The 21,962-nt window shown below is 53.0% G+C and overlaps 1 protein-coding gene across 1 annotated transcript; it reads right to left on the reverse strand.

Moving 5' to 3' along the window:
- Positions 1 to 4,746: 4,746 nt before the first annotated feature.
- Positions 4,747 to 19,012, reverse strand: LOC131094038 (vasoactive intestinal polypeptide receptor 1-like). The gene is made up of 13 exons (XM_058041499.1): positions 18,941 to 19,012; positions 15,715 to 15,826; positions 11,795 to 11,902; positions 10,959 to 11,068; positions 10,211 to 10,308; positions 8,966 to 9,098; positions 8,244 to 8,397; positions 7,732 to 7,792; positions 7,370 to 7,436; positions 7,171 to 7,262; positions 6,691 to 6,820; positions 6,422 to 6,463; positions 4,747 to 6,247 (listed from the first exon to the last, which is right to left on the reverse strand). Exons 1-13 carry the CDS (start codon positions 19,010 to 19,012, stop codon positions 6,155 to 6,157), a joined length of 1,272 nt encoding a protein of 423 aa, XP_057897482.1. The 3' UTR covers positions 4,747 to 6,154.
- Positions 19,013 to 21,962: the final 2,950 nt, after the last annotated feature.

The raw sequence follows: 21,962 nt of genomic DNA on the forward strand, positions 1-21,962 counted from the left end.
CTCCTTCCACGACAAATGGTTGACCCCTTGTCTCGACTAAAAGAAAAAGGGGGAGAACACGCCACGGTCGAGGAAGTTGGAGCTGGGTCCTGTTTGCAGCTGGGACAGTGCCGGAGTTTTGAAGCACCCTTGGGGTTCACATCGGTGACTCAAGCCATCCACGTGCTGCCGGAGTCTGGAAAGCTGCAAGAGCGCTCACGAAAGAGGTATGAAAAGGCAAGCAGCACATAAGTTATTCGCCGCGTATCTAGAATGGCGAGGGATAAAGGGGATAGATTTGTTATTAGCCTACAGATACGCTGAAGAAATTTTCCTTAACCCTCATAAGGTCTCTGAACTCTCGGAATGGAGAAAATTTGGGGATATACTGTGGGAAGCAGTGGTAGAAGATGATAAGTCAGCAAAGAAACCGAGCAAGCCATGACGGGTGTTTTGTTTTTCCTAGCAGAGACTGTGAAAGACAAATCAGCGTAGTGAATGCGGGAGTCACATTTCGGCCGAATTGGCTCAGCATCCGTTATGCTGTCTTAAAATCACCGGTATTAACAGAGACTGTAAACATCAGAATCATAGACTTTAATCGGTGGAACATCAGACTCTAAAATTATATTTTGAAAAATTTAAAATTGTTAAAGATGTGTTAAAGTGATTGTAGAAGTAAGATGTAATGACTGTGTTTTTTGTATTTTTTAAGCTTTGTTTAGATGTGATAGATGTAAAAGCAAGCACTGAATTCAAAAGAATTTTTTCACAGGTATACCTTGAATAAACTTATGTTTAAGTGTATTTAAGTATAAAAATGCTGCAGCAAACGCGTGAAGAAAGTTATTTTAGCTTAATATTTTAGAATCAGGCCTGTAAGTAAGTTATAGTAAATGCTATATTTTATTTCTATAGTAAGTTTTATTCGTTGCTAAGTAGTTTAAGTTAAATTATCTATTAAGTGCCGTTAAATGTTAAATACTGTTAAGGTTTAGTTTTGTTAAGTTTATCTCCTGTTAAGTTTAAGTGTTATTAAGTTTAAATAAAGCTAGATTCTGTTTAAATTATATTAGGTTTAAGTTATGTAGAATTTAAAGTCAGTTAAGTTTTGTAAAAGTTTTGTTAGATTTAAGTGATTTTACATGTAAGTTCTGTTGATTTAAAAATCTGTTAAGTTTAAGTAATGTTAAGTTCTGTTAAGTTTAAATGTTTTAAGTATTTTAAGTATAGGTGCTATTGGGTTTAAGTGATGTTAGATAGATTTATGCTTTTACGATAGGCATTTATTTTATGACTTGTGTGCAAAGTGTTGCTGTGAACATCAGAGAAACTCTAGTTAAAAGGGACAATCAGAAGCATTTGTGAGTAAAGCTGTTCCTGTTTGAAGATGGAAAGCAAACTTACCAGACAATCAGCGCAGGTGAAACCTGCACACATGTTACACCTTTAGCTTATTTTTGTAGGTTGTATTAGCACACCTGAGTTTTGTTTGAGCCTTGTAGCACATAGAATCCTTTTTGCATCTGTTGTATAGCATATCCTATACATAGTGATAGCCTTTTTGGTTTGTTTCCCTGGCTTAGATCCCTTGTAAGAGAGAAACCTTACTAGCTGAGAATATTGTTTAGTTATTAGAATTGCCTATTTTTTTTTTTGTTGCAAAGAGTGTGACACAGCCCATAGAATTTTGCTTTTCATAAAAAATAAAAACAGGGGAGATGTTGGGAATTTAGCTGCTAGAGACTGGAAAAGTACAAAGCCATGGCTAATTCCAAGTCCTGCACCTGTGAGATAGCGTGTCCTTGGGCCTAGCTGTAGTAGGCTAACAAATAGTGAAAGAGACATGAGAAAAGAGAGATGTAACCCCTAAGGAATGAGGAAGAGTTAATGGTATAGTTTAACCAATAGATTGCTTGGCTTACAGAATATTCATGAGCTTATTATTTGCTGTATGAGTGTTTGATGCTTTCTTTAATAAACCGGACCTGTGATGAACCACCTGGTGTCCTGGTCCCCTTCCCACGACGCCCTCTGATTTTGTGGATTCCCACACTGGGCACTGCAGGTTAACCTGTGCCTGGCCGGGGCTGCCCAGCTGTTCCTGAGTGCCCAAAGCAGTGCGACCCATTCCTCACCCTCTGGGGCTCTCAGGGGCAATAACCCAATAACCTTCTGCCCTCTGTCACAAATCCTGTTCTGAACCCTGCTCACCAACGTCCTCATTCTAACCTGAGATGGGGTTGTGGGGTAACTCTAAGAAGGGGTTTAGTTTTCAGTCTTTGGCCAGTCCTTCTGGGCCTAATATTTTGTATCAGGAAAGGTCAGTTAGGTGGGAGGCAATGTTTTGTCCTCCGTTGAGGAAGTTGGTTATGCTTAGGCAGTGGATTAAGGGGTTAAAGTACCCCAGGGATGTTGAAAAGTTTGAGAGAGGAGTTTGTTTTGTGAGGATGAGTGTGTGGGCTATTTTTGAGATTTTTAGGGCTGAAATGATGCCTAGGGCTGTTAGGATCAGGGCAGTTATTTTATTGGACAGTGGTGTGGTTGTTGGAGGGGTTTCTGTGGGGATGATGTCCCCCCGCTCCAGCGCTGCCATCCCCGCCGTGCCCGCGCTGCCGAGGGGCCGCAGTGCCACCCTCCGGCTCCGGGTGGGCAAAACTGCGCCGTGCCCGGGCACCGCTGGGAACACACGGGACACACGGGGGCTGCGGGGACACCGGGGGACACCGGGGGACACACGGGGGACACACGGGACACGCTGCGAGAGGAGGGAGCCAGGATGGGGCACTCCTGGGGGAGGGATGCGGGAAGCCTGACGTGTTGGGGAAGATGAAACAGGAAAGCCTTATAAATATGATTGCCTGGCAAAAGATTTTGAGAATATGGAAACTATAAGCAAGATTGAAATGAAAGCAAGCTTTGGGATCCCTCACTTACTGAACAACTGGAAAACAATGGTGTGGCCAGCTGAAGGTGATCCCCTTTGGATGGAGCAACACCCTGTGCTTGCAGACAGGCCCAAGGGTCAGAGCAGACCCTACAGCTTGGCAGAAGGGGCCCAAAGAGGAGTTTTTAGGGTTGAAAATGTAACACAGGATGGTAATGTAATGATTCTTATAGGCTGTATGGAAATGCTATAGGATTTGTATCTTGTACTGGATTGGTTAGTGAGAATCAGAATATTCCACACAGAAAATGATTTATTGTATTGGAACGGGAACTTTGCTCACTTACTTTCTATACTCTTACTCTTGCCTCTTGTCTCTTAGCTCTTGCCTTTTACTCTCTTACCCTTTTACTCTCTCACCCTCTCACCCTCTCTACCCCTCTCTTCTCTCAGCCTGCTCTGAGCTGTGTTTGGCAGCTCCCAGCAGGGCCCTGCACCCGGGCCCTTTGCAATAAACCCCAAATTCCACACCCTGGCTGCAGAGATCTCTCATCTCCATCCATCCTGACCATCCTAACGCCATCAATCCTACACTGACCGTGCTCTGCCTGGGCTCAGCACTCCCAAACACACCCTCAGCATCCTTAGAGTGGAAAAATCTGTGAGATTGTGATGATCTTCGGAAGAAATTCCTCCTTGTGAGGATGGGCAGGCCCTGGCACAGGAGCCCTGGATCCCTGGCAGTGTCCAAGGCCAGGCTGGACGGGGCAGAGAGCAGTCTGCGATAGTGGAAGGTGTCCCTGCCCATGAGATTTAAGGTCTCTTTCAACACTTTAAGATCCCTTTCCACGATCTTTTGCAGCTGCAGGGCATGGTCGGTGCTGGGAGCCTTTGGAAAACCTTTCCTGCAGGCTGAGGGTGATTCCCAGTCCCCTCCTGGAGCCACCCTGGGCTCCTGTCCTGCAGGGGCTTGAAAGCCCAGCCAACCCCAGAGGGTCATTTGGGGTAATTCATCACCCCAAAACCCCATCTGCACCTGGGAACAGGTGCAAATCCAGAGTTTTTTAAAGTTTTATGGAAACAGGCTTTCCCACTGAGCATCCCCAGTCCTGCTCAGTCTGCTGCTGTCTCATCCCATCCTCACTGATGATGGAGAGGGATTCTCTTCACCTCTGGTCCCTTCCTGGCTGCAGACAGGGATTTATTTGACACCTTCCAAAACCCTCTGGAGGGTTCCTGATGGTTCAGGATGTGCTGGCTCTGGAGGGATTTTTAATGGAACCTCTCCCATCTCACCCCAGATCAGCTCTGGGCCTCTGTTTCCCTCTCGGTGCCCTCCCAGATGGGATCTCTGGAGATCCTGCAGCTGGACAGGGGCCAGCAAGTGGGGTTTATTTAGGGAAGGACACGTGGCACCCAGGCAGGGTGAGAAGCAAGGCTGGGATCGGGTGGCTCCGGCCTCAGGAGCAGGGGAGAGGCCAGGAAGTTTGGAAAAAGGGCATTTGGGGCCTCTCTCCCTCCTGGAGGCACCATTTGGAGGGCAGGAGCTCAGCTGGGAGGATGAAGGATGTTCATGGTGCTGGAACAGGCTGGGGGCACCCAGAGGGCACCCCAGGACCTTTGGGACAGCTCGTGGTGCCCCCACCTTGAGATCTTCCTCACCTTCCTCCTCCATCTCCTCTCTGTGAGCTTCACCAGGCAGGGGAAAAGCAGAGATTGCCTGGGAGGCACCTCCAGGCATTCCATCATGGGCAGGGTTTTCATCCTGCAGCGACCCCAGTCCCAAATCCTCTGGGTTTGTGGAGCAAAACGACACACTGAAAAGTGAGGCTGGACTTGGAATGAGATTTTATTGGGAAAACCCTTCCTGACCCCCCAGGGATGCCAGGTGAGTCCCATTCCTCAGAGCAAAGGGCTGGGAGAGCTCTCCTGGCACGGGAACATCTCCAGCTCACTCAACCCCCATGGGAGAAAGGGAAGAATTTAGGGAATGGGGAGGAACTGGGTCCAGAGGCCATTTGCGGGGGTCTCTTGTAGAGGTTTGGGGGTTTGCCTCTCTCTGTGTCCTCCCCCCATCCCCAGGGGGCTCCTGGTTCTTTTTGGGAATCTTCCCAGGCAGGAAATGATTTTGTAAACCAAGGAAAGGGGAAAACATCCATCAGTGAATCCCTTCAGTATCGGCGCTGCTCTTTTTCCTTCAGTGCAGACAAAACCCACCAGCTGTCCTTGGGTGAAGGATTTCTGTGTTTCCTTCCCAGTTTCAGGCAGAAAAGTGCAGAATTTCCCTTCTCTTTGCCTGGAACTCTGCCCCAAAGCAGTGAGAGCTCTGGGGGTGAGGTGCTACCACAGGGTGCAAGATCCAGCAGCACCGAGCATGCAGAGCCTCTCCCATGGTTGTTCCCAACACCCTCTGAGGGTGGCAGACCCAGAACTCCCAAAATCAGGGGAGTTGGGTCTTTCTGGTTGTTCCCAACACCTTCTGAGGGTATCAGACTCAGAGCTTCCAAAATCACAAGGGGTTGGGTCTTTATGGTTGTTCCCTTTGAAGGTGTCAGACCCAGAACCCCCAAAATCAGAGGGGTTTGGGTTTTTCTGCTTGTTCCCTTTGAGAGTGTGAGACCCAGAACTTCCAAAATTGGGGGGGGTTTGGGTCTTTCTGGTTGTTTCCTCTGAGACTGTCAGACTCAGAACCCCCGAAATCAGAAGGGATTGGGTCTTTCTGGTAGCTCCCTCTGAGGATGTCAGACCCAGAACGTCCAAAATTGGGGCAGGGTTGGGTCTTTCTGGTTGTTCCCAACACCTTCTGAGGTCGTCAGACTCACAACCTCCAAAATTAGAAAGGGTTGGGTCTTTCTGGTTGTTCCCTTTGAGGGTGTCAGACTCAGAACCCCCAAAATCAGAGGGGGTTGGGTTTTTCTGATTGTTCCCAACACCCTCTGAAGGTGTCAGACCCAGAGCCCCCAAAATCAGAGGGGGTTGGGTTTTTCTGATTGTTCCCAACACCCTCTGAAGGTGTCAGACCCAGAGCCCCCAAAATCAGAGGGGGTTGGGTTTTTCTGATTGTTCCCAACACCCTCTGAAGGTGTCAGACCCATAACCTCCAAAATCAGTAGGGGTTGGGTCTTTCTGGTTGTTCCCAACACCCCCAAAATCAGAGTGGGGTTTGGGTCTTTCTGGTTGTTCCCTCTGAGGGTATCAGACCCAGAACCTCCAAAATCACAAGGGATTGAGTCTTTCTGGTGCTGCAGCCCTGGAGCTGCTCCTCCAGCAGCCCCTCTCCTGTCCTGCTCACGCCGTGAAGTCCTGGGTGGCCAGGTTGAAGACGTTGCTCTCCATGGACCTTTGCCACGTGCCCCAGTTCCTCCTGATCTCAGCCTGGACCTGCACCAGTGTGGGCAGTGCTGGCACCCAGGGATGCCAGACAGCACCCAACAGAGGGGACTGGGGGGGCAAGGGGAGGGGGAACTGACCCTGCCCACCCCAGCTTTGGGGCACCCTCAGGGTGTCCCCGTGCCCGCTGTGGTGCCCGGGGTTGGGGTGGGGACACACACTCACCTCCCCATTGAGGAAACAGTAGAGCAGAGCCACCAGGAAGCCCTGGAGAGGACAGGCAGAGGAATTTGCACCCAGAGGAGGGGGCTGGACCCCTCTGTGCTCATCTTCTCCCTACCTTTACCTCCTTCCACTGGAGAATCAGTGCCAGGTTCTCCAGGCCCTGCCCCAGTTGTTGGGGGCACCCTCTCCCAAAAGAGGCCAAACCCCCACGTTCCAGAGGGTCCTGGAGTGATTTGGGATGGGGTCATGGGGCTTTCTGCCCTTCTCACCTGGTAGGAGCCCAGCACCAGCTCGAAGTAGAGCCGGGCATCCACGCCCACGTGCTCGGGGAAGAGCGCGAACACCACGTAGTGCACCCCAAAGAGGGGGATGAGCAGCAGCGTGGACTTGGTCAGCCTCCTGTGGAGAGGGACAGGGCTCTGGGGGCTCCTGCTGCCCCCTCAGACCTTCCCGAAACCTTGGAGAGGTTCTGTGTGAGAGGCAGGTCTTGGAGGCTCCAGGGCTGAGCTCTGTGCTCCTCCAGGAGGGTCCCTCTGCCCTGGGACGCCGGGGTGGGCACAGCCCTGTCCCCACCCCAGACCCCATGATGGGCACAGCCCTGTCCCCACCCCAGACCCCTGGATGGGCACAGCCCTGCCCCACTCCAGACCTCACAGTGGGCACAGCCCTGTCCCCATCCCACACCCCGGGGTGGGCACAGCCCTGTCCTCACCCCACACCCCAGGGTAGGCACAGCCCTGTCCCCTTACATGTACTGCTGCTTGTGGGTTCTGCTGAGGTCCGGGCACCGGATCTTCTGTGCCAACATCCTGGTGACGTTGAGGAAGATGAGGAAGTTCACCTGCCCCAGGAGGGAGGCCACGTCTCAGGCCCTGCACAGTCCCTGGATGGGTCCCCTGGCCATGTGGGACCCTGCCTCTGGGGGGGGACTCTCAGGAACACACTCACAAATATGGCCAGGAGGATGGGAGCCTTGATCACCCACCAGTACACACTGGAGTAATCATCCCAGCACCTGTGGGACAGCAGAGGTGGCTCTGGCACCCACGGGGACCCACATGGCCCAGCTGTCCCCCCGCCATTTCTTTGGCCAGACCCCTGACCCCTTTGCACCCCTCTTGCCACAGGACCCACCAGAAAACAGAAATAACACTGAAGTTAAGGCTGGCCCAGTCCTGCCCTCCTGAGCATCCATCCCATGCCAAGGGTTCATTTCCCAGCCCTTGGACTGGGACACGTGGCTGGGGTGGCCTGGACGAGGCCAAGGGACAGTTTGACAACCAGAAAGATCCAACCCCTCCTGCTCTTACCCGTGGTTGTCATACTGGAGCCTGGTGAGCACCCACACCCCGACTGTGACCATGGGGACACCTGCAAGGACAGGACACAGGCAGGGATGGCCCCTCCAGTGCTCTGGGAAGCCCCCGTGCCACCCCTCTGTCCCTTGTCCCCAGAAACACGTGTCCAGCTCAGTTCTGGATGTGGCAGGAAGGTGACAACCATCCCACCTTCTCCAGGAGAAGGAAGTGGTGGTGCCATGTCTGTGTCACCCTCCTGTCCCCACGCTCTTCCATCACACCCTGAGGCACCTGGGATGGGCATTCCCAGCCCCAGGTGGGTGTGGGAAGAAGGGAGGAGCTGTCCTGACCAGGCCGTGCTTCCCCAGCAGCTCTGAGCTCTGGCAGGAGCAGGTGGGTGCCCACCAAGGCCATGCAGGAGATGTTGGGCTGGGGAGATGCTGGACTCTGGCCTGGTGAGTCTCAGATCAGGCCGTTCCCAGGTGGCTCCTGCCCAGGGATGTCCGGGATGTCCCCAGGCTCACCCCAGCCCATGAGGACGTAGCCCCAGGTGTAGCTCCTGTCGCAGGTGAAGGTGAGCAGCAGCAGCGTCTGCAGGTACAGCCCCTCCACCAGCAGCCAGTAGAAGTTGGCCAGCACTGAGTACTGGAAGAAGGTGATGGCTGCCTTGCAGGTCACCTGCCAGGGGAGGAGGGGACGGCTCAGGGTGCAGCACAGGGGACTGTCACCCTCCTGTCCACCCTCTTGAGGACACCTGTGATGGCCTTTCAGTGATGGCCTTTCAGTGCAGCCCCAGGGACTCTGCCCCAGCCCCTCACACCACCTGCACCAGGTTCTGCTCTGCCTGTGGCCCACGGGCAGGTGACCACGGGCTGGTTTTGTAGGATCTTTAAAAACCCCGTGGTTGTGTCTGTGGTGTTCTCAGTGCTATGTCTTCGCTCAGGGGTTCCTGTTTTGATTGAAAAGCTCAGATCTGAGCAGTAGCTGGTGCTGGTGGGCTGTGCTGAGCTTTAGCCTCACTGGGGACACCTAGCCTGAGGCCAGAGCAGTTCTGAGGACAGAATTTATTCCCTGCACAAAGGGAAATGCAGAAATGTTGAACCTCCCCATGGCCACCCAGGACAGAATTTCCTCCATCCCACAGCCTCCCTCTCCTCTCTGCAGTGACAAATCCCCCCAGGTCCCACCAGACCCCTCCCAAGCTGCTGTGCTGCAGGGCTGGGGTTTGGAGCAGTTTGGGATTCACCGTGGACATTGTGCAGTGGTCGATGGACTCGTCCGAGAAGAGGACCCTGTCCTTGATGAACACGGCCGTGCCCCGCAGGATGAAGGAGGTGAAGAAGTGGATGTGGATGGAATTCCTGGTGCAGTGCAGCTTCCTGCAGGAGGGAGAGATGGGCTGGGCCCAAACAGGGGCAGAGAAGGTGCTTTGTTGTCCCCTTCCCTGGGATCACTGCTGGTGATGGTCACAAAGCCCTGGAGAAGCTTTCCTGCTCTAAAATCAGGAAAGGCAGGGTTGTGCTGTGTGGCATTCACATTCTCTGAAAAAATCCCTTCACCCAGGATTTTTCTCCTGGGAAGCTGAGAAGCCTCAGAGAAAAGGAAAACAATCCTTATCTCATTTGCTTCTCCTGTGTTTTGCTCCTTTGGAATGTGTTTGGAGATTGTTTACCCACAGGTGATTGTTCCATTGGATTCTGCTGTGAGTTGTTTTCACTCTTTGGCCAATCAGGCCCAAGCTGTGTCAGGACTCTGGAAAGAGTCACAAGTTTTCATTATTATCTTTTTAGCCTTCTGTAAGTACCCTTTCTGTATTCTTTAGTATAATATAATATAATATAATATAATATAATATAATATAATATAATATAATATAATATAATATAATATAATATAATATAATATAATATAATATAATATAACATAATATAATATAATATAACATAACATAACATAACATAATATAACATAACATAACATAATATAATATAACATAACATAACATAATATAATATAACATAATATTATATAATATAATATATATAACATTGTTTAATATAATAATATGAATGGAATATTATTATATTATTTAATATTATATATTAATATTAAATAATACTATAATATAATTTAATATAATATAGTGTAATAAAGTAATAATTTAGCCTTCTGAGAACATGGAGTCAGATGCATCATTCCTCCATACATCAGGGCATTTCCCTGCTAATACAATAGCGCTGTTCTTGGGGCTGCTCAAGGACAAGGGAACATCCCAGAAACCTCTGGAGAGCCCAAACCTGCAGCACAGGGACATGTGCAAAACCAGAACCCGAGAGGGCCACCAGGGAAAGACAAGGCTGCCATTGCTCTCCTGTTTCCCTGTCGGCTGGGATGGGTCCTGGCTGCTCCAGGAGGGGCCAGGCTGGGGGCAGCCGTTCCTGCTGGGATTTGTCCCGTGTCCCTCCAGCCCTGGAGCAGCTCCCAGCCCTACCTGAAGCAGCAGAAGATGCCGATGGCCAGGAGCAGCGCTGCCAGCGACGTGGAGTAGCCGCAGGTGTAGAGCACCTTCATGGTGACAAAGTGGCCTCTCTGCAAGGGACAGCACAGTGGAGGGAGGGGACAGGGCTGGGAAGGGCTGGTGTGGGACAGGCAGGGACAGCCAGGGGCGATGGGATAACCCAGGAGCATCTCCATGGTTCTTTGGCCAGTGGGCAGTGTGGGGACACAGGGACAGGGGACACGGGGCCAGTGGGCAGTGTGGGGACATGGGGACACAGGGACATGGGGCAGTGTGGGGACACAGGGCCATGGGGACATGGGGAAATGGGGACACAGCCATGGGGACATGGGGCAGTATGGGGACATGGGGACACAGGGACATGGGGACATTGGGAAAAGGGGTTGTTTGGGGACACAGGGCCATAGGGACATGGGGACATGGGGACACAGGGACATGGGACAGTGTGGGGACATGGGACCATGCAGCTATGGGGTAGCGTGGGGACATGGGGCCATAGGGACATAGGGAAATAGGGACACAGAGCTATGGGGACATGAGGAAATGGAGACATGGGGTCATGGGGCCTTGGGGACATTGGGAAATGGGGACACTGAGCCATGGGGACAATGGGGACACTGAGCCATGGGGCCATGGGGACACGGGGCCATGTGGGGACATGTGGCCAAGGGGAAATGGGGCCATGGGGACAGATCCCCACAGCCCCAGGTGTCCCACGTGCCTTGGCCTCGGTGTCATTGCTGCTGCCCAGCATCTCCAACTGGCAGGCGCTGTGGTAGGGGGGGCTGGGGGGGCTCCAGCCCCACTCGGTGCAGTTCCTCTGGATCAGCCCTGCAGGACAAGGGGGGACCTCAGGAGAGCCACGGGTGTCACCTCTGATGGCACCCCCACAATGGCCGGTCTGGAACAGACAGGGACAGCAGCGTGGTACCTGTGGACTGCCCCATCCCTCCTGGATCCCATTGCTGCTTCTGGACCCTATCACTGCCCCATCCCTCCCCAACCCCACCCCTCCCTCCCAAATCCCATTGCTATCCCATCCCTTCTGGATCCCATGGCCCCATGCCTGGAGCTGCCAGGAAAACTTCTGACAGGGTGTGAAAACAGGCACAGATCCCTCCAGGGGAAGGGAATTGGGAATTAAGGCTGTAAAAGTGCTCACTCATCCTGTGAGGGCTCCTTCGAGCCTCTCCTGAGCTGTTCCTACCCCAAAGCAAATATTTCCCAACTTTTCCTGAATTACTCCTGTCTGAGGAATGCTGCAATGTTCCAGTGGGAGCTCGGGAGCCCTGGGATGGGAAAGGAGGGCACTGAGGGGACTGTCCTGGTGCCACCAGGATGGAGGATGAGGTCCCCAAGAGCTGCACCCGCAGAGGGGTGAAAGGATTTGGGTCCCTGAATCTCTGTTGTTCTGTCCCTGCTGGGGCTGCAGTTTCCACCGAGGACATTTTGGGACAGGCGGGAGCTGTGGGGTGGGAGGGAAGGGCTGGGGTGGCTCTGGGGGCCCTGGCAGGCCGGTTGGGGCCGTGGGATGAGCGATCCCCGCTGGATTCAAACCTTTGGACTTCTTGAAGACGCTCAGGATCTCGGGGCAGGCGACAGCTCGGGAGTGGCCCAGGGGCAGGGCTGGCCAGCAGCTGAGCCCGTCCCACTCGGTGGGGCAGCCTGGGGAGGGAGAGGACGCCGGGGCAGGCCATTCCTGCTGTGCCTCAGTTTCCCCGCTGATGCCATCAGCCTCTAAAGCCCTGCAAGCCCCCAGTGCTCCCTCAGCCCAGCTTCCCCTTCCCCTTCCCCTTCCCCCCTTCCCCCCTTCCCCTTTTTTCCCCTTTCCCCTTTCCTCTTTTTTCCCCTTTCCTCTTTTTCCCCCTTTTTTCCCCAACCCCTTCTCCCCTTCCCCCTTTCCCCTTTTTCCCCTTTTTTCCCCCTTTTTTCCCCCTTTTTCCCCTTTTTCCCCCCTTTTTCCCCTTTCCCTCCCCTTTCCTCTTTCCCCTTTTTCCTTTCCCTTTCTTCCTTTTCTACTTTTTCCTTTTCTTTTTTTCCTTTTCCCTTTTCTTCCTTTTCCCTTTTTCCCCTTTCCCCATTTTTCCTTTTTCCCTTTTTTCCCTTTCCCCCCATTCCCTTTCTCTTCCCCTTTCCCCTTTCCCCTTTCCTTTTCGCTTCCTTTTCCCCTTTCCCCTTCCCCTTTTCCTTTTGCTGGAGGCTCAGCTCAGGATGTGTCCCCAAGGACAGAAGGAAGTCGTGCAAGGGTTTCTGCATGACTTACGCTTAAACAACTTTTGCTTCCCTATCCAGCACTGAATTTCTGTTTAAATCATTCTCAGTTTTCTGGGGAATGAGCACAGCCAGGCAGACTCAGGGCCTGGAGGAATTTATGATGGGACAAGGAGATCCCAGTGCAGGGCAGCTCCTGTCCCAGCCTCCATCATTAACCCTGCAGATCCACATTATTCATGGAGCCATTCCCAGCAGGGAATGTGGAACTGGACAGGGCTGATGAATTTCCTCTGATTTCAGCCTGGGGGTGGCAGTGCTGGCAGGGAGGGATTTGCATCCACAATGCCAGAGTGGGGCTGGGTTTTTGTTCTGGAGGATCAGGGAAGTGAGCACAGAATTGGGATCATCCCTGAGAGCAGACACTTCATTTCTTGGGGTTGTGGGAGCAGGGAATCCCGGAATGGTTTGGGTTGGAAGGGACCTTAAAACTCATCCAGTTTCACCCCTGCCATGGCAGGGACACCTCCCACTGTCCCAGGCTGCTCCAAGCCCCATCCAGCCTGGCCTTGGGCACTGCTAGGGATCCAGGGGATCCCCCATCTGCTCTGGGATGCCCCAGGATGCCCCATCTGCTCTGGGAATTCCATCCCAACCCATCCCCACCCTCACAGGGAACAATTCCCAATTCCCAATCTCCCATCCATCCCTGCCCTCTGGCAGTGGGAGCCATTCCCTGTGTCCTGTCCCTCCATCCCTTGTCCCCAGTCCCTCTCCAGCTCTCCTGGAGCCCCTTCAGGCCCTGCAAGGGGCTCTGAGCTCTCCCTGGAGCTTCTCCTCTCCAGGTGAGCACCCCCAGCTCTCCCAGCCTGGCTCAGAGGAGCCTTTGGAGCTTCTCCAGGGCCTCCTCTGAAATTTTAGCCCTCATAGTCCAGAGGATACCACAGAAATGGTGCAAGGAATGGAAGAGATGGAAGAGGAAAGGCTGGGAGAGCTGGGGAGCTCACCTGGAGAGGAGAAGCTCCAGGGAGAGCTCAGAGCCCCTTGCAGGGCCTGAAGGGGCTCCAGGAGAGCTGGAGAGGGACTGGGGACAAGGGATGGAGGGACAGGACACAGGGAATGGCTCCCACTGCCAGAGGGCAGGGCTGGATGGGAGATTGGGAATGAGGAATAAGGAGTAAGGAATAAAGAGTGAGGAATGAGAAATAAGGAATAAGGAATAAGGAATAAGGAATAAGGAATAAGGAATAAGGAATAAGGAATAAGGAATAAGGAATAAGGAATAAGGAATAAGGAATAAGGAATAAGGAATAAGGAGATCCCAGGGCCCTCCCTCCCCATTGATGGGATCTGAGCCTGTCCTGGAGTCAGGCTCCCCACGCTGGTGCAAGCAGGGAAAGGGATGGATGCAGCTCAGGTGGACAGGGACAGCAGAAGCCCCAGGATTAAACCCAGATATTAATTATGCATTCCCACATCTCGGATATTTTCCTGCAGTGAGGTTCCTTCCCCTTGGCTGGCACAGTTCAGGTTGCAAAATGGACCTTTTCCAATCAATTTGGCTTTTCCCTGCTAAGCTGAAGGATAAATGACATCTCTGCAGAGTTACTTAAGCAATTATGCACCTTCATATGCATTTAGTGCTTAATTTTTCCACTGCTATGAGATGAAACCTCTGGAATTATGCATTCCTTATTCTCCAGGTGACAATTTTTGCCTGGGATTTGGGCCATTCCACTTTTGGATGGAAACTGAGATGCAATTTAAAAAAAAGGATGTCCAAAAGCAGCACTTGAAAATTGGTTTTTCAACCAGTTAATTCATTTAAAACCCCAGATATGGGAAAACTGAGCTGCTCAAAAAAATGTTTGGCAGTAAAATTTACTGAATTAGGAAGGGGAGCAGATGTGAGGTGGTGACACCACAGAGTGACCCCGGTGCTGGTGGCCACAAGCCTGGCATTGGTGCAGGGGGATGGAGGGGACTCTGCCAGGGGCAGGGACCAACCCAGCACTGCCAAACTCCATGAATCCCTCCCTGGGGGGGTGCGGAGGCTCCAGGGAGAGCTCAGAGCCCCTTGCAGTGTCAGGACCCAGCACATCCCTCTGGCTGTCCTGAGCAGCCCAGACCCCTGGCAGGGGGCTCAGAGACCCTGGCACAGAGCCCAAAATGCCCCTGTGGGTTTGATTATGACCCGTGGAGCAAATTACCAACCTTGTATGAAGACCAGCAAGCCACAACAGTTTAGGCAGAATAATAGTGAAGTTATCACAGGGTGGAAAAGTAGATTTTGGGGTTTCTAGAATAGGGGTTCAGGGGGCAAGATGGAGGAATCTGGGCACGTCCAGCCTTTCTCCTTCTTCTTGGTCTCCATCTCCTGCTGTGATGGTGGCACTTTTGGATTGGTTTAGAGTAGAAGTTCACTGTCTAACACAGGTGATAGGTATTGGAAAGTAATTGTAAATATTGTATACAGTTTTTAGTATAAAGACATAACACTGCCCCAGGGGCAGGCAGAGTGCCTGGACTGTCTTGCTGAGCTGACCTCGGCAGGGCAGGAGAAAATATTTTATAGATAAGATAAAATAAACAACCTTGAGACCAAGAAATTGAGAGCTCTGACTCCTTCTTCAAGCGCAGGGCTGGGAAAAGAGACTTTCCAACTTTTCTTGGGGTCACTCTGAGCAGCAAGAGATCCTGACATTGCAGAGCCAGAAGGGGCTCCAGGAGAGCTGGAGAGGGACTGGGGACAAGGGATGGAGGGACAGGACACAGGGAATGGCTCCCAGTGCCAGAGGGCAGGGATGGATGGGAGATTGGGAATTGGGAATTGTTCCCTGGGAGGGTGGGCAGGCCCTGGCACAGGGTGCCCAGAGCAGCTGGGGCTGCCCCTGGATCCCTGGCAGTGTCCCAGGCCGGGTTGGACGGGGCTTGGAGCAGCCTGGGACAGTGGAAGGTGTCCCTGCTGCCATGGCAGGGGTGAGACTGGGTGGGCTTTGAGGTCCCTCCCAATCCCAAACATTCCAAGATTCTCTAAACCCAGCAGGGCTGAGTTCTGGCAGTGGCTTGCATCCCCCAATCCCCTCTATCCCATCCCAACAGCATTTCTGGCACTCTCCGGGGCTTCTCCTTGACCTTTCCTTAGTGCTGTTCTCATTTCCCTGTACATCCCAAACCCACGCGTGCTCTGCAATCCCATCCCATGGTCACCCTCCAGGCACCCCTCAGGATTCCCCCCTGCTCCCAGGGAGCTGATCCAGGCTCACCCTGCCCTGCCTGCCCCGGGCTGGGGCTCTCGCTCCGGATCCTCTGCAGACATTCCTCCTCCAGCTGCTGGAAGTGGAGCACGACGGAGCAGTCGGGATGAGTCCCCTGCACCTTGGAGAGGGGAAAGGGCAGGCAGGAGAACTGTGGAATTGTGGAATTGGAGCCATGGAATTGTGGAATTGGAGGCATAGAGTTGTGGAATTGGAATCTTGGAATTGTGGAATTGGAGTCTTGGAATTGTGGAATTGGAGTCTTGGAATTGTGGAATTGGAATAATGGAATTGTAGAAATGGAATCATGCATTTGGGTTGAAGGGACCACACATCCATCCCAGTCCCCACCTGCCATGGAATTGTGGAATTGGAGTCATTGAATTGTGGAATTGGAGTCATGGAGTTGTTGAATTGGGGTGGTGGAGTTGTGGAATTGGAGTCATGGAATTATAGAAATGGAATAATGGAATTGTAGAAATGGAATCATGGATTTGGGTTGGAAGGGACCACACACCCATCCCTGTCCCCACCTGCCGCATTCCAATTGTGGAATTGGAATCATGGGGTTGTGGAATTGGAGTCTTGGAATTGTGGAATTGGAGTCGTGGAATTGTAGAATTGGAGTCATGGAATTGTAGAAATGGAATAATGGATTTGGGTTGGAAGGGACCACGTACCCATCCCTGTCCCCACCTGCCATGGAATTGTGGAATTATGGAGTAATGGAATTGTGGAAGTAGAAGCATGGAATTGTGGAAATGGAATAATGGAGTTGGGTTGGAAGGGACCACCACAAACCCATCCCAGACCCCACCTGCCATGGAATTATGGAATTAGAGTCATGGAATTGTGGAATTGGAATCATGGAGTTGTGGAATTGGGGTCATGGAGTTGTGGAATTGGAGTCATGGAATTATAGAAATGGAATAATGGAATTGTAGAAATGGAATCATGGATTTGGGTTGGAAGGGACCACACATCCATCCCAGTCCCCACCTGCCATGGAATTGTGGAATTGGAGTCATTGAATTGTGGAATTGGAGTCATGGAGTTGTGGAATTGGGGTTGTGGAGTTGTGGAATTGGAGTAATGGAATTGTGGAGTTGGGGTCATGGAATTACAGAAAGGGAATCGTGGAGTTGGGGTGGATGGGACCACAAACCCATCTCAGCCTCCATCTGACATGGAATTATGGAATTGGAGTCATGGAATTCTGGAATTGGAGTCATGGAATTGTAGAAATGGAATCATGGAATTGTAGAAATGGAATAATGGAATTGGGTTGGAGGGGGCCACACACTCATCCACACTCATCCCAGTCTCCACCCGCCATGGATTTGGGGAATTGGAGTAATGGAATTGTGGAATTGGAGTAGTGGAATTGGAGAAATGGAATCATGGATTTGAGTTGGAAGGGACCACAAACCCATCCCAGTCCCCCCCTGCCCTGGAATTGTGGAATTGGAGTAGTGGAATTGTGGAATTGGAGTAATGGAATTGTGCCCATTCCCTGGTGTTTGTGCCCATTCCCAAGTGTCCATGTCCATTCCCATGTATCCCTCCATGCCCATCCCCACATCCCTGCCATTCCCAAGCATCCCAGCAGGTTCAGGGCTGTCTGGAACAGGGATCTGGTGCACCTGGGTTTGTGTTGCTGATTGTTTCAGTGAGAGGCCAGAGGTGTAGGAGCTGCAGGAACAGAGGGATGAGGGCGGATCCCTGAGCTTCCCAACACAGGGAATGTGGGACCTTGGAGCATCCCTTGGCTGAGCCCTGCCCTGCCTGTCCTGGCCATGCAGCTGCTCCTCAGGGTTCCTTCACTTCCCCCAGGAGATTTTGTGTCCTTTTCCTGCTGAACACAAGATTTCAAGGGAATTTCAGCCTGGAAAAGGCGTTTTGGGGATGGCTCTGGGCACAGCACTGGGAAGGCCCAGGAATTCTGCTCCTCCTCCATCCTGCCAGTGATGGGGGCATGGATGGGGCAGGGGGGTTTCTCTCACCCCTCTTGGGCTGCAGAGCTGCTGGGTTTGGTTTCTTAGTTATGGCAGCAGGGCCAGGATGCTGAAGCAGGAACAGGGAATGTGCTGGGCTCCCTTCCGAGCTCCCTGCAGGGCAGGGAATTCCTGCTGTGCCTCAGTTTCCCTACTGATGCCATCAGTCTCTAAAACCCTGCAAGCCTCCAGTGCTCCCACAACCCAGCTTCCCCTTCCCCTTCCCTTTTCCTTTTTTTCCCTTTCCCTTTTTTCCTTATCCCCTTTTCCCCTTTCCCTCGCCTTTCCCTTTCCCCTTTCTCTTTTTTCTTTTCCCTTTTTTCTTTTCCCCCTTTCCCTTTTCCTTTTCCCTTTTTTCCTTTTATTTTTTTTTAGTTTTTTCTTTCTTCCTTTTCTCTTTTTTTCCTTTTGCCTTTTTCCCTTTCCCTTTTTCCCTTTCCCTTTTTCCCTTTCCCTTTTTCCCTTTCCCTTTTTTCCTTTTCTCTTTTTTTCTCTTTTTTCTCTTTCCCCCCCTTTTCCCCCTTTTCCCCCTTTCCCCCCTTTTTTCCTTTTTTCCCTTTCCCTTCCCCTCCCCTTTCCCCAGCACAGCCTGACCACCCCAGCGCTGTTTCTCTCCCTCTGGCAGCACAACCGCCCCATTTGATCCCCCATTCCCACAGGGATTTGGTGCCAGCCATGCCCATATCCCTGTCCTGGGGGTCACCCGTGGCTGTCCCTGTCCCCTGCGCCCCCTGCACCCAACCCCTGTGCTGGGGGTGCTCTGTGTGCTGTGGGGTGGAGGACCCGTTCCCAAGGGATCATCCCCGGGACCTGAACCCTCGGGACCTCTGCTCTGGGGGGTCCCTGAGCACTGCTGGGTCCTGGGGGTCCCAGCTGAACCTTTGTCACCACATTGTCCCCAGGAGCTGCGGGAAAGTCCCCAAGGGGAGCTGGCAATTTTGGAGCACCACAGATGGGGATGGGATAATGGGATGGGGTGGGATGGGATGAGATAATGGGATGGGATGGGATGGGATGGGATAATGGGATGGGATGGGATAATGGGATGAGATGGGACGGGATAATGGGATGGGATGGGGTGGGGTAGGATGGGGTGGGATGGGATAATGGGATGGGATGGGATGGGATAATGGGATGGGCACCCCCACCCTGGACAGGAGGACCCCTCACTCCTCCCATCCCCACAGGTGTCTGGCATGGGGGACCCCCGGTGCCCCCCATCCTGTCCCAGGGTCGCTCACCTGGAGCATGGGCAGGAGCAGCAGCAGCAGCAGCAGCGAGCGGGGCCGGGGTGGCTGCCAGGGACCCCCCATGGCTGAGGCAGCGGGGTCCCGGTTCTGTCCCAAAGGAGGGTCTGGGGACAGCCCGGCTGCTCCTTCACGGCCCGGGGCTCCGGGGATGCCCCGCACCTCCCCCTGCCCTGTCCTGTCCCGTGTCCCTCCGGACCCTTCCCTGTCCGTGTCCCCGCTGTGCTGTCGCTGTCGCTGTCGCCGCCGGGCTCGGTGTCACCGCTCGGGGATGCGGAGGCTCCTCCCTCGGCCGGGATGGATGGAGCAGCTCGGGAGGGACCCCCGGCTGGCGCTGCCCCCCCACCCTCGGCACCACCGGCACCTGGGGACCCCCAGGGGGACACCGAGCCCCTCCCGGCCCCTCGGGGCAGCCGGATGGAGAACAGCTGGAAAACAGCTGGAGAAAGGCTGCGGGAATGGGGTGGGGGGTGCGAGGGTCACATCCCTTGGCGGGGACGGGGACGGTCCCTCCAGCCCTGTCCCCAGCGTGACTCTGCTGTCCCCAAGGTGTCTCTGCTGTCCCCAAGGTGGCTCCGGTGGCCCAGGATGGCTCTGCTGTCCCCAGCGTGACTCTGCTGTCCCCAGGGTGACTCTGCTGTCCCCAGGGTGGCTCTGCTGGCCCCAAGCATCACCTGGGCTGTTCTTACAGAAAAAAAAAATTCTGCATCTGTAAATATATAAATATGGATAAAATCCATATAAATATGTATTGGGGATATGTAAAATAAATCCATTTATAGAATTCTCTCTGCTGGAAAGCCCCAGCCCCCTCAGCAAGGAGAATTTCGACTCAAAAGTTACAATTTTAATTATTTTAGTAATGGGAGCCCCAATTCTGAGGAGAATTTAGGGGTGCTGTACCCAATTTTGGGGAGACTTTCGGGTTCCCACTCTCAGTTTTGGAGAGATTATGAGGAAATTTCTCTGGTTCCAAACCCCATTTTGGGGGAAATTTTTGTGGATTCCTGGAGTTCCCACCCAAACTTTAGGGGAGATTTTAGGGGTCCCATCCCTGATGTTGTGGGGGGGTGTTTGGGGGAGTTTCTGTGGGTCCCATCACCAGTTTTGGGGAGACTTTTAGGGTCCCATTTGGGGTGGCCGTGTCTGGTGACAGTGACAGTGGTGATGAGCAGAGGGGACAGAAAAAGGGAAGGGAAGGGAAGGGAAGGGAAGGGAAGGGAAGGGAAGGGAAGGGAAGGGAAGGGAAGGGAAGGGAAGGGAAGGGAAGGGAAGGGAAGGGAAGGGAAGGGAAGGGAAGGGAAGGGAAGGGAAGGGAAGGGAAGGGAAGGGAAGGGAAGGGAAGGGAAGGGAAGGGAAGGGAAGGGAAGGGAAGGGAAGGGAAGGGAAGGGAAGGGAAGGGAAGGGAAGGGAAGGGAAGGGAATGCGCTGGTGCCAGCTGCTGTCCCCGCCCTGCGCCAGCTGCATCTTCTGGTCTTTTCCTCTATGGAAGGAGACAAGTCTGGGAAGGGGAATTCTTAGGAAGAGGAGGCTGGTGGCAGCTTGGGGACGATGAAGATCAAAGTGCTGGCAGCGTGAGACCTCCTGGGAAGGGAAAGGGGATTTTTGTGGTTATCGTTTAAAATAATTATAGTTCATAAATATGCAACAGGCTGTTGCTTTAAAGGGTTAATCCTTTGTTAATGGGCGTCCATTTTTGGGCTTATGCTGCCCAGAAAGAGGTACCTGGACTGTCTGTAACTCTTTGTCTTTATTGCCTCATATTGTCCTAACCCAAATTGTCCACATTTTTATTACTCAAATTATATTGCTATTTTATAACCATTTTATTACACCCATGTAAAACCAGGACAGGAGCTTAAACCCACTGACAGCTCCGGACGCAGAGAGCGTCCCCAGAGGTGTGTCCTGAGTGTGACAGTGATGGTGGGCAGCCCAGGGGACAGCAGCTCCCTCTCTGCCAGGGTTTGTCCCGGTGTGCAGTGACAATCTGCTCGGGGCTGGTTTGGGAACCCCGGGATGCAGCAGCAGCTCGGGGGATGCGGTGCCTCAGCCGCGGCGTTTCCTCATCTCCCCCGAGGCTTGGGCGAGGCTGATCCTGCCGGGGTTTGCTCACTCTGGGAATCTCTCGGTGTCCCGGGAAGGGAAGTGGCAGCAGGGGTGTGCTGGCACCTCCAGGGCAGCTCAGGGCTCGGTTCCTCCCCTCCCCTCCCGGTCTGAGCCTCCCCCACGCCCTGCCCGCCTCTGCCCTGCTCTGCTGCCAACGCTGAGTGATGCCCAGAGAGGGGCTGGATCTCCCTGATCCCATTGCAGGAAATCCCTCTGATCCCATTGCAGGGATCCCTCTGATCCCATTGCAGGAAATCCCACTGATCCCATTGCAGGAAATCCCACTGATCCCATTGCAGGAAATCCCTCTGATCCCATTGCAGGAAATCCCTCTGATCCCATTGCAGGAAATCCCACTGATCCCATTGCAGGAAATCCCTCTGATCCCATTGCAGGGGATCCCTCTGATCCCATTGCAGGAAATCCCTCTGATCCCATTGCAGGGGATCCCTCTGATCCCATTGCAGGGATCCCTCTGATCCCATTGCAGAAAACTTCCCAAATTCCTTCTCCTTCTCCTTCTCCTTCTCCTTCTCCTTCTCCTTCTCCTTCTCCTTCTCCTTCTCCTTCTCCTTCTCCTTCTCCTTCTCCTTCTCCTTCTCCTTCTCCTTCTCCTTCTCCTTCTCCTTCTCCTTCTCCTTCTCCTTCTCCTTCTCCTTCTCCTTCTCCTTCTCCTTCTCCTTCTCCTTCTCCTTCTCCTTCTCCTTCTCCTTCTCCTTCTCCTTCTCCTTCTCCTTCTCCTTCTCCTTCTCCTTCTCCTTCTCCTTCTCCTCCTCCTCCTCCTCCTCCTCCTCCTCCTCCTCCTCCTCCTCCTCCTCCTCCTCCTCCTCCTCCTCCTCCTCCTCCTCCTCCTCCTCCCCTCTGTCCACAGTGTCCCCCCAGAGGGCTCAGGCTGCCGTGGGGTGCT

The sequence above is a fragment of the Melospiza georgiana genome, chromosome 28 (assembly GCF_028018845.1).
Source record: "Melospiza georgiana isolate bMelGeo1 chromosome 28, bMelGeo1.pri, whole genome shotgun sequence".
NCBI classification, from domain to species: domain Eukaryota; kingdom Metazoa; phylum Chordata; class Aves; order Passeriformes; family Passerellidae; genus Melospiza; species Melospiza georgiana.

Bases quoted from the DNA above. Each gene is read 5' to 3' on its own strand.
- LOC131094038 (XM_058041499.1), bottom strand. From the start codon at position 19,012: ATGGGGGGTCCCTGGCAGCCACCCCGGCCCCGCTCGCTGCTGCTGCTG. The intron at 11,903-15,714 runs GTGAGCCTGGAT...CTCCCTCCCCAG, and splicing joins CCCGGGGCAGGCAGGGCAGG to GCTGCCCCACCGAGTGGGAC. The intron at 7,793-8,243 runs GTGAGCCTGGGG...CTGTCCTTGCAG, and splicing joins CTACGTCCTCATGGGCTGGG to GTGTCCCCATGGTCACAGTC.